Source organism: Peromyscus californicus, unplaced genomic scaffold (assembly GCF_007827085.1).
Source record: "Peromyscus californicus insignis strain IS unplaced genomic scaffold, ASM782708v3 Scaffold_4__1_contigs__length_199733344, whole genome shotgun sequence".
In the NCBI taxonomy this organism is placed as follows: Eukaryota; Metazoa; Chordata; class Mammalia; order Rodentia; family Cricetidae; genus Peromyscus; species Peromyscus californicus.
In genome coordinates this window covers 191,836,423-191,857,696 of record NW_026294562.1, presented here as the reverse complement: position 1 = coordinate 191,857,696, position 21,274 = coordinate 191,836,423, and the positions used below count along the sequence as shown (strand labels likewise).

Genomic DNA, 21,274 nt, shown 5'->3' with positions numbered 1-21,274 from the left:
ATGTGGAGTTACATAAAGAACACTAGGTTATTTACTCATCTCCACAGAACATATAAAGAACTATGACATTAATAGGAAATTTCATCCCACACCCCAGCACTAGAACCTTAGTCAGATACATGGTTATGTTTGTGAGCGGCTCAGAATAAACCAATTTATTATAAGAAAATCATTTGAAACATTAAAAAATGAGTGCTATGGTGACATAATTAAGAGCACATCTAATTAAGATCCATGTCAAGCTAGCATCTGTGATCCACAATTCCCAGGGCGCTGTCCTTCTGTCCATCCCAATGAGTGCTTGGACCTTGTCATTCCAGCGTTGTGAATGAAAACAGAGGAGATTCAGAACAACACAGCCGGGCAGCAATGTTGTTTTTGAGTCAATATTCTTTCAGATTTTAAGCTGGAAGTCCTAACCATGTGACTTCTATAGGATGTATGACATGGATTATCTTACCACACCCCAGCCTGAACTCTTAACATTCTTAAGGAGAATTTCATAATGATACTCACATGATAATAAAGACACTTATTCTGCCTCAAGGACAAATGTCAACCTGCTACTCCAAGGCACTGGGGCCCAAATTTTAAATCATCTGTGTGAACTAACTCCCCTGCTTTGCCCCTTACCTATTCTAGAGAGTGGATTTGGTTCCTTGGGATGAGGCCATTGCCAGAGAGCTTTTTAAATATCAGTCAAGTAAGGAGCTACTTCATATTTGATTAAACCAGAAAGTTAGCCATGTTTAAAGTGATCACTCCCTAGCCAAATTAGATGTATGCATTCTAGTATGTAAATACAGCATTCAGAAATGTGTCTGAATGTCATATACTGACTTCTAATATTATACCTTCCAATGTGAAAAAGTTCAATCTTTTTGCATGCTGTGAGAGGGTATCAGGCCACAGTTAGAAGGTGAACGATAGACCAGGACAAAATGACAAAGCAACATTTAAATAATTCCAATCACTCAGCTATATGAGAAAAATTATCTCTAATTTTCTTTTATTTCCTAGGTCCAAAACAAGCCCTCTTCTCTTGGACACATGGACAAATTGGCTTGAGAGTTTGATTTGGTTTTGGCCTTGCTTTGAGACACTTGAATTAGTGTCTCACTCTGTTGCCCCGTCTGACTCAGAAGTCATCATGTGTGACATATCGGGTCTCATGAGGGATCTGCCTGCCTCTGCCTTCTGAGTGCTGTGACTAAAGCTGTGCAGGAACACAGCTGGTTCAAACACACACTTCCTTTGTTTTGGTTTGTTTTTAACTTCAGGTTTTATTGGCAGTTAGTTCTGTGGCTGCTGACTTCTCTCAGGATGAGCCTTGCTCTTGGGCTTGGTGCAGAGATTGGATGTGCCATAATTGCATTAGACTCCTTTCTGTAGGTAAGAATGGTTTTCTTAGAATCTCTTTTGCAAGTGTTTGGGCATTGTGTTCATGAGTGTCACATCTCTGAGTAAAGTGAAATCCTCACAGTGAAAGAGCATTGCAGCCGGGCGGTGGTGGCACACGCCTTTAATCTCAGCACTGGGAGGCAGAGGCAGGCAGATCTCTGTGAGTTCGAGGCCAGCCTGGTCTACAGAGTGAGTTCCAGGACAGGCTCCAAAGCTACACAGAGAAACCCTGTCTCGAAAACCAAACCAAACCAAAAACAAACAAACAACAAAAAAAGAAAGAGCATTGCCTGGTATTTATCTGCCCTTTATGTTTTTCCTAGTGTAAGGTTTGTTTCCTTTTTGCTCCATGATAAAATCAGAAACTTGATGGTGTAGACTATTCTTAACCTAATCTTTCAATGCCAGCACGTGAGTTTTGACTGAGCCCTGAGAAGAAGTGGTGGGACTCAAGTTATGCTAACTGAAAATACTCCCTAAGTGTTTTTTCCATATTCTGGTACTTTGTGAGAGCCAGGGAATCATTTTTAGAAACCTTTACTTTGTTTTCTTTTTACCTACTGAGGACAGTATTGTGTTAGAAATGCAGGTGCTTTCTGAAGAATCTCTTCCACATGGGCAGGGCTCACTGATAGACCAGACAAGCTCACCTGTGGAACAGAACACAGAGCCCTGGAAGGTGTACAGAAAGTACACAGTAGCAAACATACCAGGTGTTTTTGTGATAGGGGTTGTAGGGTGTTCAAGTGACAGTGGAAAGCAAGGAAATGGGGTGGGTGGGGGCTTTTGAGATAACGTAGCAATTAATATCACCTACTTGTCTGGAAGAGGACTTGGCTTCCACTCGAAGTATACACATTGTGGCTGACAACCACCTATATCTTCAGTTCCTGACATCTGAGGCCTTCTTTTGACCTCAGTTTACAACAGAAACAAATACAGAGCAGATACATACACAGTGCAAAACACTGATACCCATCAGTGAAAATACAAACCCTAAAGAAAATATTTAAAAACAGCGATGTTGCCAATAAGATATGTGATTAGATTTACCACATTCTGTTCCTTGAGAAATGATTATGAAGTAATCTATTTACAGTAATATAGATACTTTCCTAATGTACATGTTACTGACTTTCTCAGTAAGGATGAATACTAAGAGAAATTATAATTTGTTTGAGTGCATATGTTGTTAATGTGTACCATTCTGTTCACAGCACTTTTGTATCTTCATAAAACAATTGAATGATTTTCATTAAAATAATTTTATTAGATTGTAAAACTAACAAAATTCATGCATCTAGGTTTGTTTCCTGATCTCCTCATTTTGAAGGCTTTGGTAACACCTTTTGATGCTCTTTCTTTCTGTTCAAATTACACGTTTCCTGAAATGAGGCAGCAGTACTTCAGTAAGAATTGCTTGGTGTCTCTGCAGAGTTTTAAATCTGTCTGTATTGTATTCCTATGAATATCATTTTGTTGTCTTCTTTATGCCAATAATCAATGTTTTTCACTGATAAAAGTTTAGTGAATTTTATAACCATGTATCGATCTTCTTAAGGGTTTTGAACAATGTTCTCTCAAATTTTTATATAATTTTACTATTACTTTTTCTATTTTGAAGAATTTGCTCATTCCTGTTGAAATGAGTTTCTTATATCCTTTACATAAGAGAAATCTCCTTGCCAGTTATGTTCCCAGGTTTGATTGAGAGCATACTAGGCATGTATTATAGTTCACATACCATATAATTACTTTTCTGTTTTGCGTCTGTTGTTTCGGTTCACATGTATGTTGGTCAGTGAGTAACTCATTTTTGTAAGAATGTACTATAATTAGTCATTTCATACAGAACCATTTATGTGAAATAGTTCAATCTTAGTGAGTGTTTTGCTTGTTTGGTGGTTGAAGAAGCCGTACAAGGAATTGCGTGGAGGATGCAGTCAGTTGGATTCCTGCTGACACCGTGTTTCTGATTTCTTTCTGGCAGTATTTTATTGTTGTTGTTAAAACCTTGTGTGTGGACACTGATGAAGCAGAGAGGGGATATGATATACAATAGGTGAGCACTTTGTTCATGACTAACGGAGAAGAGCATTTTTAATGTTTGTAAATACTTTTTATCATGATCTATTCAACTAATTTGTTTCATCATTAAACTGATATTTATTTACTTTGTGATTTCCCCCTCTCTTTTATGATTTATTCTTAGTATTATCCTAACATACTCTGAAAAGTTAGCTAATAAATTTATCTGCTCTACAGCTGTTTCATTATACTTTTGGTTTTTATGATTTCCATGAATGTATTTGTTGCATGCATCCTCTTTTGTCAGTTTCACTGTTCCAGCATACATGAAGGTCACTGACTTATTGTATAGCGAAAGAGAATTAGACCCAGGTGCATATTTTTTAACTGGATAGCTTCTTTTCCAAAATCATTGGTTGATGAAGTTGCTTATCATGCAGCATGCTTATGTTATTTTGGTGACATTCTCCTGGTCATTGATACTGTTCTGCTTTTGGATCTGCTGCTTTTCTTGGGCTATGTGTCTACTCTTCTGCTACTCCCATGTTCTGTTGGTCTTGTGGCTCTGCAGTGTTTTCTGTAATCACAGCTGGGATAACTCAAGCAATGCTCTATATTTCTAGGGATCCTCTAGTCTCGGATTCTTTGTGATTCCATGTAAATTCAGTTTTCTCCTATTTCTGGGACTGTTATTCAATGTCCTGTGCTTCATAGATATCCTCACTATCATTCTGCTAATACCATCTTTGTAGCCCCTTCTGTCATGCTACCTGGGATTATATCAAGGTCATAATGGATTTTCTCTTCATGGTTGTACAGTCAGCAATCCTTCATTCACTGTATGAAACCAGCTACAAGTCTCCGAAATATCTGTTGCCTAATGCATATAAGTATTCTCTGGCTCAGGCTGAAAGCAGCACCAGTCAGTAATGTGAACAGAGCCATTTAAAGGCAGTTTGAATATTTATACATGTAGTAAAATGTCATGAGGGTCTACACTTCAATGGGTTATCAATTTCCCAAACATAGGCTCTTGGCCAGGTTTCCCATGCATTCTTCATATTTTCTTCTCTGGAATTAGCAAAAAATTCAATCAGAAATTATTCCATTACATAGAAAACTGTCTTTGTATTATGGCATGCTTTTTAAAAAAACAAGGGAAGCAACCACCAGGCTTTGATTCAGGTAACAGTTTTATTGTGTAAGACTGACATAAAGAGGGTCAGCTGATGTACATCTTAATTCTGAGCACCCAAGTTCAGTTATAGAGTGTTATATGTCCTTCTTTGTGTGTTATATATCCCTCTCTGTGTGCCACCAAAACTTCTTTATATCCAAGTATTCCAAAGTGACATAGATTATGACTGGCTCTCATCAGTTTGTTTAATAGTGTTTGCTGTATTATCTCATGTGCAGAAAAATTTCCCTGAGGAGTGAAATAAAACAGAAATCATTTATAGTCCTGAGGCTCAAGGGGCAGATATTGATTACAGATAACACAGAGTGGAACAACACAAGGGTGCTGACCAGCCTTTTTCTGGTGTTTCCTGGTAGATCTCATGGGCCAGTTCTACATCAGTGGGTATATATTCTATGCCTGACATTTTGGTAGTGTGGCACAATGAAATGGGTACACATCTATGTAAGGTCACTGATGGCTCTTCTACCCAAAAGTAAACATAGCACATTTTTGCACTTTAAATGCTATCATCAGGACATCTGGGATATTTCTTAGACATTATGATGGCCATGGTGGTCTGCTATCTTCTCACCCTCGTATGGTTGACATGTAAAATACCAACTGATGTGGAGCATGGGTTTTTGTGGATTATTTCAGAGACTATGATATCTGAGCTTTCTCATAGAATATAAATTTTGAAGTTGAGATTTGTGCTTCTTACAATTTGGAATAAATTGCTGTCTGATCTCTATTCACCCCTTTAAATTGAGATAGTTCTCTTTTCTTCTTGCTCTGTGTACTAGATGATGCACTGTGATGAGTTAGTGTGGAGAGAGTGGACACTATATCCTTGTCCTGAGGATATTAGTGTCCTTCCAGTTTTTCTCATTTAATAAAATACTGGATTTAGGTTTGTGACTTCTAGTGTTTGTTAGGCTGAGGTATGTTCCTCCTATTCTCAGAATCTTCAAATCTTTCAAAATGACCAAATATGAAAATTTTCCACAGGCCTTTTATATATGTGTTGATATGGTCATATTCATTCTCTTAGTCTATATATTTGCTGCATTAACTTGATATGTCTGTACATGATGAAATAGTCTTGTATCCCTCAGCTTTAGGGGGTAATATGGTAATTCATGTTTGTGGTTTCTGCAACCTCCAAAGGGATTTCTCCTGTTCGCACTAGTTTGCATTCCCACTACGAATTAGAATAAAGACTTGCATTGCCAATTTCTCAACTGCATTTGTGGCCATTTGATTTTTTGGAATGGGGAGCTAATTATATAGCTGTTGCTTGTCTGAAACTCACTAGGAAGGTAAGGCTAGTAGCAAATTACAAAGATACAAAAGCTCTTGCATGTAGAGTAGGGAGAGTAAAGTTTGCCTACCACACTGGGCTCCATTCGTTTTCTTGATTTTATTACTTTTATTTGATTCCATGTGTATGAGTCTTTTGGCAGCATGTATGTCTCTAAAACATGTGTACTTGGTGACTGTGGAGATCACAAGAGGTGATCATATCCCCTGTCAGGAAAGTTACAGATGGCTATGAGCCCACATGTCTTTACTGGGATTTTAACCCAAGTATTTTGGAAGAGCAGTAACTGATCTAAACTGCTGCCCCTCTCACAATTTCTTTTCTTTATGTTAGTGATTCTGACTAGGTTTGAGATGTAAGATCCGTTGTGTTCTAGTTTGTAATTCTCTCATGGCCGAGGACTATGTGAACAACAAATGATATTTTGGTGTGTCCTGGAAACCTTTTAAGCTACCATGAGTGGGATATTATCTCGATTTATTTCTCAACCTGTTCATTGCTGATATATTCTAAACTGGTGATTTATGTATAATAGTTATTCATCATTAACTGAGGCATTTATTAATTATCAATGATTCTCATTATATATATTGTTGAAGAAGGGTAGTTAAATGTTTTCTTTTTCTACCTGTATGTGTTTGTTTCTTTGTCTTTGTAGATTGCTTTTGTATAATTATGATTATCACGATAGTATCAGTGTTTGGCTGCATTTACATTTGTGTACCACACATGTGCTGTAACCAGATCGGCCAGAAGAGGGCACCAGATCCCCTCATGTTAGAGTTACAGACAGTTACATACAGTCAAGTGGGTTTTCAGCTAGAACCCCAGTACTCTGTAAGTGCAGCAAGTACTCCTAACTACCCAGCTTCACCCCAGCCTCTCTAGTTAGGTTAAAATGCTATATTAAATGAGATTAGAAAAAGTGTGAACTTTTGTCTAATTACAGTGTCAGGGACAATACTGTACACTTTTTTTTATAGTGTAAACCTAGATTGATTCATATACTCTATTACGCTGGGCTGTGTTTCTTCTATTCTGACTTCCAGCAATTTTATTCTGAAGAATAGTTGAACTTTGGCTGATGAAATTCTGCTCCTACTGAGTTTTTATGTTTTAGAGTTTTTATTCAGATATTTACCTGGTGCTTTGGATGATGCACTACTAATGGTCATATGATTCTTTGCTCCCCCATTGCATCAGGACAGGTACTTTGGTATGTTTTATGTGATGGTTTTTTTTTCTCAGCTCTATTCTATTCATTTATTTGTCACAGAAAATGCATTCTTTCCTGTGTTCTCATGGATAATTCATTTATGATTCTTCTCTGTATACAGTTTCTGATTATTATCTGTATAGGTTATTGAGTAAATATCCTGCACTGACTTGTGACCACCTTCTAATGATCTTGTTTCTCTGTTAATGTTTGAAGTCAATTTTTCTGGGTGTAACACTACAGTTGGCTATTTTTTTCAGGGCTTTATATATGTTATTCCATGCTCACCTAACTTTTAAATATGGGTAAATGGTCCTGAAGATTTCATTTTCAACACTTGTTTTCGTGTTTAATTGTAGGAGAAGATAATTGGAAAATTAATGCCCATTGTCACAGCACTTAGATGTGTGGATAGCAGTATTGATATGGGAGATGAGGAATCCTCTGAGAGACTGTCTTGGAAAGATGTACAAACTTAAAATCAATCAGAACACCAAGCATAGCTAGGTTCAGATTTATCTAATATATGTATTATATATATATATATATATATATATATATATATATATATATATATATATATATATATATGCTGTGGGATGTTCTGTATGGCAAATGTGTTGCTCTGATTGGTCAATAAATAAAACACTGACTGACCAGTGGCTAGGCAGGAAGTATAGACGGGACTAACAGAGAGGAGAAAAGAAAGAACAGGAAGGCAGAAGGAGACTGCCAGCTGCCACCAGGACAAGCAGCACGTGAAGATGCCGGTAAGCCATGAGCCACGTGGCAAGGTATAGATTTATGGAAATTGATTAATTTAAGCTATAAGAACAGTTAGCAAGAAGCCTGCCACAGCCATACAGTTTGTAAGCAATATAAGTCTCTGTGTTTACTTGGTCAGGTCTGAGCGGCTATGGGACTGGCGGGTGAGAGAGATTTGTCCTGACTGTGGGCCAGGCAAGAAAACTCTAGCTATATATATATATATACATACATATATATATATATATATATATATATATATATATGTGTGTGTGTGTGTGTGTGTGTGTGTGTGTGTGTGTGTGTGTGTGTAATATTTACAATATATATATATTTCATGTTCAAACAAGTGATAGTAATCTCTGTGTATCTAGGAATTCTGATGTTCCTGCCCAACCAGTTGATTTCTAGGATTCTATTCCTAGGGCTGTTTGAATGGAGTTGGAGTTGCAGAAGTGAAGCCATATAGCCGTTCAGAAGCATGTGTTGTGTTTGTGGAAATATCACTTCCAGGTTTTAAAGTAGAAACCCTAGAGGGGTTGACTTCATGATGGAAGTTGGTTATTCATCCCACCCAAGCATAACCTCTTTTCAGTCTTCATGAAATGTAAAATGTACATTTTGAGTTGAAGGAAAGGAAAGAATTAAATCATAGAAAATATTGTTTCATCTTTAATACTGGTGAAAATGAAACATAGCATCTGTTATAGCAGCGGTAACTTTTTTATGTTGTTGCTGATAGAGGTGACAGTAGTACTTAGTAGTACTTAGGCAAGGGCCATGAAGTGATGCACTAAGCTTAATTATTGTGATTTTTCTCTTGAAAATTCATCCATCGTTATGTCAATTTTTCTTTATTATCCAGACACCATGATTCACATGTGCATGGAATTTTAAATTCTGTAAATTGAAAACATTATTAGACATTATCCTCGCTTCAAAATTTTGTTATCACATCGTACTGTTGTCTGTAAATTTTAGATCACATAAACTAAAGAACATATGATTTTTTTCATTGATATTACATTTGTTAGAATATTTGTGGATAAATATTCTGGTAGAATATTTGCATTATCTCTTTTCTTTGCTATTGTGGCTATGACAAAACTTCTGCAATTTAGATTCATCAATGCTTTCTAACATCCCTGTCCTACCACTTCCATTTCAAGAGAGTTATCTTTGCATCTGCGATAACCATTGTTGGTTCATTTCCCCTTAGAAGTCTGCATAACACTTTTAGCAATTTTGATACAACATCAGGAATCCATAAATATTTGTAGGTACTGTGATTGATATGATGACTTTTCAGCATATTCTGTTGGAATTAATAAAACCAAGTGATGCTGTGTGTGGATTTTATATGACTTATTAAAGGGCCATCTGATCTGAGCTTGCTCATGGAACATTTTTATGTTTTGGAATTGTAGAATTGTGTTTCTTGCAGTTTGGGAAGGCTTGCCTTCTGAATTTCCTTTGACACATTGTAATTTTTATTTGTCCTTCTTGCTCTGGAGAAGCACTGATACACTATGTTGAGTTAGTGTGGTGGCAGTGAAAAACAATATTGTCTCTGATCTGATTAGAACAGAGTGGTGGTAGCTGTCTGCATTTCATGGATTGATAGGTTAAGGTTGTAACTCATGTTCTTCATTATGCTGAGGTTTGTTCCTTCTGTTCTCACATTCTTCAGAGCTTTTACTTAGTAAATGTGATATTTTGCCACAGGTCTTTCATAGATCTATTGACATGATCGTGTTTATTCTCTTACTGAGACTCCATATTATGTGCCTTTGGTTGACTGGTCTATAGGTGTTGAAACAATCTTTCATCCCTGGCATGAAATGAACCTGACTTCTATTTCTACATTAATTAGAGAGAATCTCTTGGTTGATGTCCATCTTGGCAACTGGTGTTTTGAGTGATGACTTTCTAGCATTACTTTGCTTTCTATTTTCTTTAATATTCACCACATGGCATTAATGTAATATTTTTTTAAGGAACTGGAAAATTCTTAGTTGAATTTGTCCAGTCCTCAGACACCGTCAGAGGAAACTTTGAGTGCTACAGTCTCAGCATGTAGAGTACAGTGGTTTGCAGTTGAACTTCTAATGTTCTTGAAGGTTTTGCATATTTCTCTGAGGAGAGTTGGCTTCATGTGGTGCTCTTCACTGGGAGCTTTTGTTCTTTCTGCATTTCACTTACATCAGTACTCTGATGTCAAATTCCATGCTACTTCTGTGAATTCGACTGACCTCCTCGTGGAACCATGTGCAGAGAGAACACATCCTGTTTCTATTGCTACTCATCAGGTTCTTCCTCTTTTGTCAGTTTAAAATCAGGGAATTCTCTGTTTGTGTGCTCTGGTTGCTCCTGGGTCGGATCAGTGGAGTTGAATTATGCCTGTTGCCTTTCCCAAAGTTGAAAATTTCTTACCTATTGCTTCATATTGTAGATGTCAAAACTATTATCTGATTTTCATTTTATTGTTTTAATTTTGTTGGTGACAGTATTAATACCCTAATTATTCAGTTGTCATACTTCAGGCTTACCTCATTGAGTCATTGACTATCTTTTGAATTCTTAGTAGAATTGATAACTATCCATGGTTTATTCTGGGAGACTTTGGTATTTTATTTACACAGATTCGTTGAACACTTTCTGGACTATTGTTTAAATTTGATCATTTAAGAAAATTTCAGGTATCTATTATTTTAATATGATGTAAAAGAGAAGAGCAATTCCCACAATCAGGAGGGAAGAACATAGCATCAATCTGTTCAATGACCAGGTATAATCATATGGAATGAAGTTGGTGTTAACTAGCATTGGCTCTCTCACTGTCACTCTAAAATCCTCAAAATATGGCTAGGTAAGAAACCATGTAAATGTCCATTACCTATCAAGAGAACTATTGGAGATGATACGTTAGGTCAATGTGATACATATGTATATCTCCATATATAATGATGCTGTGATTGTAAAGTTGACCACATGGGAGAAAATAGTTGGTGGTCAAGAACTGAAGGATCTCACTGTAGTCATAGTTAATCTTATTGTCAGACTGAGAACTGTGTGGAAGAATAGCAAGGCACAGCTGTATGCATGCCATGGAAGATGTTTTCACAGGAGATAGGATTTTGAAGTTTCTGACATATTCAGTGATTGATTCCAAGGTCACACCCTGGAACAATTCATCCTATTCCTCTGCTTTCCTGAGGAATCTCTTCTCCCTGGGAGGCTTCAGGTGATTTCTGCAATTCTTAAGGGACAGCCGACTCCACTTTTTTCTATTTCAATTAAACATAATTTGATTTATCCTATCATAAGATTAAGGATGTGTGCCACCACAGCCTGGCTCTGTGTCTAATCTAATAGCTGCCTCTGTCTTCTGAACCTCAGGCAAGTTTATTAAGATACACAATATATCACCACAGTTTCCATTGTTTCATGGTATATTCTGAGAACTGGCTGACCATAAAATGTTTCATGGTATGTTCTGAAAGCTGACTGATAGCTAACTAAGTTACTAAGTGTAAAAATTTAAGCTTTTGTAGTCACTTGTTATGCTCATCAGGCTTGAGCTTGAACTATAAAAAGCCCCCACCTTCTTTTAGTATGGGTGTTTTCTCTCTCCTACTTTAGAGGAAACTTCATGTTTGTCCTAGCTATAAAATATTTTTTTTATCTTGACACATTTCCATGTTAGCTCCTGGTTTTTTATATCACAACACCATGCCTCCTTCTTGACAATTTTGCCTTGACGCTGTATACAACATTTAATGTACAGTCATTACATTTAACACATTTGTTAGCCAAATGATAATTTATTTCACCTCCAAAATTAAAATTCTACTGATATTATTCCAGGTGGGTTGAAATTGATCAACATTTTCATATAAAGATATGTATACAACTTAGACAGAAAACAGTCCATCTTGAGAAGAGAAGTAAGTTGGAAAGGTATACCTTGCTTTATTGAGCACTGTATGGTCTCTTTTAATGGTGAAGTGAATGGCTGTAACCACATCTGCTGAAAAGTTTATCATACTGAGAAAAATAACAACAATAGGAACAACAAAATCATGATACTTGTCAGAGAGAATGAGCCATTACGTGATGTGTCTGTCCTCCAAGACAACATGACACACACAGTGAATACATGTGCTGTATCTGACACACAGTATGAGAGGAAGTGTGAAAAAAGGGTCAAATATTGCATTACAGGCATTTTCTTCCACCTGGAAGCACTGATAGCGATGTGCGATGATGAAAATTCTAGAACCCCTCAAACCGTTTCTCAGGACATGACTGATCTGGGATCCTAACTGTGAGTTCATATTTGAGATGGATTTTCTTTATTTGTCAAGAGGACACTCTTCCACCACGCAGTCCTTTTCTTGAGCTGTGAGCTTGTGATGCCGCCATTAAAAGCTGCATTCTTGTCTTATAGAGTGCTGAGTTGTTTATCTGTGATGCTCTCCCACTTCAAAGCTGCACCATGGTTTCCCGACTGTTCCTTCCATAAACCTCATTCCTAAATGTCACCTGCCTTTCATGATAGAACTGTGGCTCTCTGTGTAGATTGGACTCTAACCACACACAAACTGACAAAAGTAAAATATAGAATTTGCACATGGAAGGAAATATCAAGGATATCTCTTTCTCATTAGACATTGACTCAGTATTTTCACTGTTATTGATTTTAATATTACATTAATGATTGTCATTTTCTTTGTGGCAAATAAAATTCCACAGGAATGTGCTCCATTGTCTTTACCCATGAATATGATCATGGGCACATCAACTCTTTCTATTACTTAACTCATGAATAGTGTAGCAGTAACCCTTCATGTCCAAGTCTGACTGTGAGTGGACTTTGGGAGCTATGAGGATTCAGTTTTCTGGTGGTAGGTAACATGGTGGTTTAAAACCTTGGTTTTTGAAAACACCAAAATTTATCAACCCTTTTGTACCTGTTGTTATTCCCACCAGAGGTGAATAAGGATCCCACTTTTGTATTGCTCACCTTCATTTGTTGCAATCATACCCCTCCTACATGGCAATCTCAAATTTGACTCTGAGATCATTCACCTTTGTTAACAGATAATATATTTTTCAGTTATAATGGGAATGAATCTATGGCCCTTTCTCAGAGGTATCACATTTGGAGGCTTCCAGTGATACCCCTGGGAGATCCAAGATTCAGGGCTAGAGGTCTAGGATAGGCCCCAGAGGGAGTAAGTCCAAATTGGACTTGATAGGTCCTAGGAAGCCCAGGCTGAAACAGCCCCAAATTTGCAAAATGAAGGTAAGAATTGCCAGCCTATGTGCTTCTGCATCAAGGACCTGTCAGTAGGTGTTCTGTTTTGGAGTCCAGACATTTGGAGAGATGAAAGGCAAGATTGGACAAGATCATAGACCTAATCTCCTGGGCAGAAGGGATGTGCTACTGTACTGTTTTTGGTGTATGAGTGAAGGTGGCCATCATATGTCTGAATTAATCTGGTTTTCCCTGATTTTGTTGTACTGTCTTTCTCCATTGTTCTCTGTTGTGTGTTGGATTTGTGTTTTCAAGTTTTGTTGCAAAGATGGGAACTGAACTGAACATAGCCAAATTGCCCCTGAGCTACATACTACATTTTCAGGATTTCTGAGAAGCAGGCTGCTGTTGGCTACTTCTATGGTAGCTCTCTTCCATGAATCTTGCTCCTTCTGGCTTGCTCCATCTCTCTCCCTCTCATTGGCTCACTGAATCCTGCTGTTTAAGTCCTGCGTGTACATCAGGCACTTTTCCATGCCTTTCATGTTTGTAATTATTTTCCTTCACTCTGCCTTTAAATAATATGTCTTGTTTCATACTTGCTCTATCTCCCAGGTGGCCTCTGTCTCTGAACATGGAACTCTGGCTGTAGCTACTCCCTAACCACTGGCCTGGTGTTATACAGGAAGCTCTGGTGTGCAACCCTAGTGGGCACCATATCCCTTTTCCACTGCCTACTGTTCCCAGTGGTGGTGCTTGCTATGCAATAACCCTTCTGTATGCTGTAATATATGCTGCTCTCATCAGTTGATAATAAAATTTGCTTTGGTCTACAACAAGACAGAATATAGCTAGGCTGGAAAGCCAAACTAACAATACAGGGAGAAGAAGGGCGGAGGAAGAGATGAGAGGAGACACCCAAGAAACAACATGCCAGCAGACCAGTAAAAATCATGGCCACATGGCAATACATAGATTAATAGAAATGGGCCGGGCAGTGGTGGCGCACGCCTTTAATCCCAGCACTCGGGAGGCAGAGCCAGGCGGATCTCTGTGAGTTTGAGGCCAGCCTGGGCTACCAAGTGAATCCCAGGAAAGGCGCAAAGCTGCACAGAGAAACCCTGTCTCGAAAAACCAAAAAAAAAAAAAAAAAAAAAAAAATAGAAATGGGTTAGTTTAAGTTCTAAGAGCTATATAGTAATAAACCTAAGTTATAGGCCAAACAGTTTATAATTAATATATATATAAATATTTATAAATATATATAAATATATGTAAATAATATATAAAATATATAAAATAATTCTGTGTGATTATTTGGAATCATGCCATTGGGAAACAAAAGTGCAGCCTCTATTTACAGGTGTAGCAGTGGATCTGCACACAGAATTTTTCTCCAAGTCTACTTTGTATTCTGCTTTATCTGGTCTCTCCATCTGATCACTGGATTAGGGATTGCAGTGACTAGGTGTCTTTTCGATATGGTTAATATTAAAATACTGTTTTACGATTTTCTACTTTATTACAAAAACTGGCTCTGGAGTTGAGGTAGAGCCTCCCTCTTTTGACACAAGCATGGTTGCTTAAATTTTTTTCTCCAAAATCTCTGTCCTAGGTCAGAAGGCCATCAGACTCTAGGACAAAGAGAAGAAATAAAACAGCCCAAGTGCTTCGAAACAGCTAAAATATAAATTTCCTATACCTTAAGATCTGTAAGCTTATTGAACATGGTTACAAATCTGTAAAATAAATACAACCTGCCTGATCCCAATATTTTCTGAGGTCCTGTAGATGTCTAGTTTTTATAGTTTTCTGTTTAATGGCATCTAGGTTAAACACACTTATTTTTACTGAACACAATACATTAGCCTACACTATTAGTTACACTTTAAAATGTATAATGGTGCACTATAAAATAATAAGTAAATTTGCCAGTCTTTCTATGACCTGTATCATTGATTAACAGTTTTATTTTGATTCTAGAAGAGTTTCAATTCAAAAGCATTATTTTAAAGACTAAACCTAATAGGGATGGGACATAATGTCCTAGTCTTATAAAAACTACTTAGTGTAAGCTGACAAGAATAATTAAGATATACAAGTTAATGGTTAGTCACCTACTAAATGGTCAAACTCTTTGTGTTCAGAACTTTACTTGTAGGTATGCTAAGTACTACTACAATTTATTACAGGAACAAGCTTCATCTAGGGTCCTGTGTATGTTTTTAGAGTTAAACTTAAAATAAGTAACTAGAACCGAAGTTTGTCTGTTGAGACACACCTAATAGATCATGGTCCTAAAACCCTTCAGAGATCTGCAGAATATGTCATTTTAAATGTTTAATAAAAAGCCTTTCATGATAGAGAGACATGACAACTCCTGATAGCACCCTTAATCTGCCCCAGCCAGCAGGGCTTCAATGGGGACTCGACCACCCTAAGGACAGAATGATAAGGACAGGAGACACAAAGGAAGACACCAAGACAGGATTCTGATCAAGGTGAAACTTTATTTTTCTCCAAGAGGGTTTATTGCAGGGTGGGGGAAGCAGGAAGCCATTATCTGCGTGAAGCAAGCTAACACAGCTGCAGATGTTTGTGCAGGATATTGGCAGGGTGAAAAGGCCAAGGGTTCTGACTCAATGCCCTGTCACTAGGCAACCTGACTGCAAGATGTTCTAGTTCCCTGTTTTATTGAGGGCCTGTATTTTTCCATTAAGCTCTTCTAAAAGTCTGTATTTTTCCATCAGCTAGAGGTTCTGTCCTTGTCCCTGACATCTCCCCCTTCTTAGTAATAAATCTAAGGGCCAACATAAACCAGGTTCAAATGGTCTAAAAGGAGGGTTCTGAAAGCGGCTTTGCATGGAGGATTACAGAGGCCCTGCCCCTCTAAAGGTTGTGAAAAAAGGGGTCTGAGAGGAAATGTCTCTCCAGACTCAAGCACCACGGGCATCCCCATAGTGTGGGAATCAGTGGACCTTGCAGTTTTTTTTGAGGGAGCGGAAATGGGTAAGCGCAAGTCTGCTACTGCACAACCACTATGCAACAGGGCATATAATCCAGGCTCTCGGGATTTTGGGGTACCATGGTCCCCAGCCTGTGCAGTCCCAGCTGCACTCCAATCATGCCTTGAGTGAGCCTTTTTCCCACACACAGGTTCAGCCTTCCCCAAGTGAAGGGGTCTATGTGGGGCATCTCTTGTCAGGGGAAGAAATTTCAACCCCAGTATCCTGCATTTCAAGATGGTGGTAATGAACCTGGATCTGCCTGACTCGCAGGTCTATTATTTGGCTTTGGATGAACCGAGTGAGCTGGCAAAGTGCCCATGGCCCAAAGTCAAGGATCAGGATCAGGCCTACAACAGGTCCTAGGAGGGTCGTTAGCCAAGGGGAGGCAGAAAACCAATTGTGGAACCACCCAAGCTCTTGTTCCCTTTCTCTCTCTTTTTTTTCTTTGAAACCCAGTTTTATTAAATGCAGTTTTGCAAGCCATAACCTTTTTCCAGGGCTGTTTCACTTGTACTGAAATAGAAATAATAAGAAGAACCAAGACAATCCCTGATGTAATGCCAATAATTGTCCCATGAGTTTTAGTGATCTGTTCAAATAGTCCATCATTCTTCTTCTCTCTACAGTGATTCTCTTCCCAAGGGTATGCACAGTTTTGAACACCATTACAGACCAAAGAATTGTTGATGCACATCTTGCTATGACAAAAGAAAGTGCTGCTTGTACAGGGAGGCTCCACAAAGGAAGTGAAGAGCATCCTAAACCTGCTGAGCCGACTGCCTTCATCTGCCCACATCTGTATCACCCCCACTCCTGTTTTCAGCATTACATTATTAGCCACAGTGCTGCAAAACTTGGCCTTTAGATTTTCAATGGCACTGCTTCCATCATAGACTGCCACAAAATTTCTCTCGCATTCATTTGAGTGTTCCATTTGGTAATCTAAGAACCTCAAATAAATCTTGGCTTTGGGGGGAGCTTTAACTGTCCATATGCAATCAACTGCTTGACCAGGCTTTTTTTTTCTTGTTCTATCTGGCCAGAACATATTATTCCATCAGCTCCTGAGAGCTCAAACTGGCCATCTCCAAGGTAAGTAAAGTTTGGATCTGGGATGAATGAGTATTTTGCTCGAAATCCTAGTCCTTTAAGTTCTTCATCAGTTCTAAATTTAATCCACATGAATCTTCTGGTTGACCTAATTAATGTAGGGCTTTTCATGCCACAGTAACGGTCTATAAGAGGAGAGAAGCCAAATGGTCCATCTCGAACTTCCAAGTGATCAAACCGACAGTCAAACGATGGCTCTATATAATAGTGTTTGTCAAAGATCAGCTCTATTCGTTGATGAGGAGCAGCTTCCAAAATATAGATACATTCCTTGTTTGGTGAATATGAGTCAGGATAATTTGGTGAAGCAAAATGACCTCCATTGCTGGTTCGAACCCAAATGCCACACTGGGTTGCAGGAATGTGCTTGATCCCAATATTTTGTCCATCTTGGGTCTTTTGGGCCCCGACATCTCTTCCACTACAAGTACTGTTATTAGCAACACTTTGAGGACCACGCAGAGCTGCTCCAGGGCCATGTTCTTCGTGCTCCGAGAGTGCCCAAGACAGCGTGGCTAGCTGAGAGTGCAGAAGGCAATGAGAGCACCCAGGGGCGATGTGCCGCCTGTCCATGGCTTCCTCAGGGGCCTTGTGAGGGGACAATCTATCCTCAACTCCCCATGGTACCGCATCTCACAGTGCTAACTTACAGAGATCTGGGAATAGGTCAGGCCACCAGGAATCGGTGGTTGTCCTTGAGATGCTCCAAATGACATGTCCTCTACCTGTAATGACCTGCCAAGTATGGTTAAGGGGCTGGTGGGGGTTGTTGTGGGCGAGGACAACAGCCTGGAGGGCTGGATCTGAGAAGGAAAGAATCAGGAGCCTTAGGATCAGGATCACCATCATCATCATGGTTTGCCGGAGGGACAGCATTTGAAACAGAAGTAGTTTCCTCAGGAGAGGGGCTATATCTCCTGGGCAGATCAGGTATATTTACAGCTCTAACCAGGCATTCTGGTAACCATCTGGGAGCAGAGTGTATCTGGTCAAGAATGCAGGCCGAACCTCGCCCCCATATAAGGACCGGGTTGGGGCCCTTCCAACATCCCATGAGGGGATCTCGACACATTGCCAGTGGCCAGGCAGAGTCTGGAGAAGGATGCCAGTGTCTATCTGCATCAGAAAGACCTGCAGCATCTAGGGTGAGGAATTTGAGAATGAACAGGGCATGGCTCAATCGATCTCGAGGGGAGGTGAAGCGAAGGTCAGCAGATTTGAGATGAGCCAGCCAGGTCTTTAAGGTCTGATGGGCTTGTTCTATCATGCCCTGTCCTTGGGGGTTGTAAGGTATCCCTGTGGTATGAAAGATTTGTAGACTATCGCAAATTTTCTTAAAATCTTCACTGGTGTAAGTGGGGCCATTATTTGTCTTTATCTTAGCTGGTTTTCCTAAGGTAGAAAAGCCAAGAATCAGATGAGAAAGAACATCCTTTATGGCTTCTCCAGTGTGGAGAGAGGCGAAAACAAAGCCGCTAAAGGTATCTATAGAGACATGAATAAATTTTTGTTTGCCAAAACCTGGACAATGAGTAACATCCATCTGACAGATTTGGTTAGGAAGGAGGCCCCGAGGATTAACTCCCAAATGTGGGACGGGGTGAGAAACAACACAAGAAGGGCACTGTTTGACAATTTCTAGGGCCTGTTGTCTAGAAATCTTGAAAAGGAGGCAGAGGGTCTGTGAGTTTAAATGGTGGGTCTTATGAGCATTTTGGGCTTGTAGAACAGAGCCAATTAGGACAGGGAAGGTTAGCCTGGTGGCGGCATCAGCCTGTGCATCACCATCAGCTAACGGTCCAGGAAGATCACTATGAGCTCTAATATGGCCTATAAAAAATGGGTATTGGTAAGTCAGGACAAGCTGCTGAATCTGGGAAAAAAGTGGGGTGGCATTGGAGGTGGGTTTTATGGCTGGGGAGGTTTCTAATAGGGGAACAGAAAAGGCAATATAGGTACTATCTGTATAAATGTTAATAGGTCGGTCAGGATAGGTCTGAAGAACCTTTAAAATGGCTGAAAGTTCAACTATTTGTGCTGACCGAAAAGGCGTTAGGAAGGAGGTAGGATGACCTTGGGCCACAAAGTCCGCAACGCCAATGGTGGAGCCATCGGTGAAGACTGTAAGCACATGAGAAATGGGACTGGTTTTTGTAACTTTGGAAAGATGAAGGAATGTAGTCGGGCAAAATGGAGCAAGGGGTCATCTGGGAGGTGATTATCCAGTGTCCCCATAAACCCTGCCAAGGCAACCCCCCAGTTATCTAAGGTTTGGAACAAAAACTGGGTTTGATCCCTGGAATAGGGTGTAAGTATGATATCAGGGTCCTTGCCAAAATATTGGCAAGAGGTCTACCGTCCTTTCATAATGAGTGAGGTCACCTGTTTGGGGTAGACAGAAATGACTCTCAAAAGGGCAGCAGGCATGTAGACCCAGAGGAGTATCTTTCCTTTAATTTTTGGTTCTTGAGCATGTTGCTAAAAGACTCCTGTGGGGGTATGTGGTGTGGGCAGAACTATAAAATATAGAGGTATGGCATAGGAAATCTGAAAGCAAGACTGTTGGTTAATGGCAATGACTACCTGAATCAAAGCCTCATTGGCTGCAGGGGAAAGCACACGGGGTGATGTGGCATCAGGGTCACCCCAGAGGATCTCATAGAAGAGAAGGAGAGAATCTGTAGGAAGTTTAAGGTAAGGCCTAAGCCATTGGATATGGCCAAGTAATTGTTGGAAATCATTTAGGGTATGGAGATGGTCGGTGTGTAACTGGATGTGAGGAACGAGGACCCGGTTTGAATGGAGTTCCAACCCCAGGTAATTGAAATGGTCCTGGGTTTGGACCTTATCTGGAGCGATCTATAGTCCCAATCCATTAAGGGCTCTACTGAGTTCTGAAAAATATCGCTCAAGGGAGATGGCGTCAGGTGCAGTGAGGAGAAAGTCATCCATGTAATGTAAGATATATATCTGGGGCCAATTAAGTCTGACAGGATCCACAGCCTGAGCCACGAATTTCTGGCAGAGAGTGGGGCTGTTGGCCATGCCCTGGGGTAATACCTTCCATTGATAGCGAAGCATGGGTCCTTGGAAATTAGGATGGGGGTGACTAAATGCAAAATAGGCCCTATCAAGGGAATGGTAAAGAAGCAATCTTTAAGGTCAATGACCATCTTGTGAAAATTAGTGGGAATGGCAACAGGCGAGGGCAGTCTGGGCTGGAGGGCCCCCATAGGTCTCATCACCTTGTTTACCACCCTTAAGTCCTGAAGGAGTCTCCATTTTCCTGACTTCTTTTTGATAACAAATATAGGTGTATTCCAAGGAGAGTTGGAGGGTTCAATGTGGCCAGCCATAAGCTGCTCTTATATAAGCATAGTGGCGGCCTGTAACTTTTCTTGAGTAAGGGGCCACTGATCCACCCAGACAGGGGTCTGGGTTGTCCAGGTAATCTTGTCTGCATGGGGTACAGGAGGATCAGTGGCCTCTACTAAAAACTCGAATATCCCAGTCCATGTCTATCATCCTTAGGGATGGGCTGAATTGGTTGAGTTTTCCCCTGTGCTGCCTTGCCCAGGCCTATGCCAGGGACATAATTCATATGTAGCATTTGTTGTGTGACTGTGGAATTTGGGCTATACAAGATTACCTGCATTTGTGAAATTATGTCCTGACCCCAAAGATTAACAGGCAGGTCCAGAAACACAAAGAGAATGACAGTCACGATTCCCCTCCTCGTCCCTCCAGGAGAGCATTTTTGAACTAATTAAGGGATTATTAGACTGACCGATTCCCTTTAAATCGGTGAGGGATGGAACCAGTGGCCAAGTGGATGGCCAGTGGGACTGAGATATGACTGTGGCATCTGCCCCCATATCCAGAATACCCTGGAAATTTTTGCCTCTATAGTAAATGTGAGGGTAGGGCATTCTTGAGTGACAGGCTGGACCCAGTAGGCATCCAAAGACCCCAAGCTGGCTGACCC

The 21,274-nt window shown here is 39.8% G+C and overlaps 1 protein-coding gene across 1 annotated transcript; it reads right to left on the bottom strand.

Annotated features, from left to right (window-relative positions):
- Positions 1-15,706: 15,706 nt before the first annotated feature.
- LOC128094278 (neuropilin and tolloid-like protein 2) lies at positions 15,707-17,922 on the bottom strand. Its single transcript, XM_052712521.1, is given in 2 exon segments — positions 15,707-17,193; positions 17,196-17,922. Coding segments are annotated over 2 exon segments (1,353 nt in total). The 5' UTR covers positions 17,863-17,922; the 3' UTR covers positions 15,707-16,507.
- Positions 17,923-21,274: the final 3,352 nt, after the last annotated feature.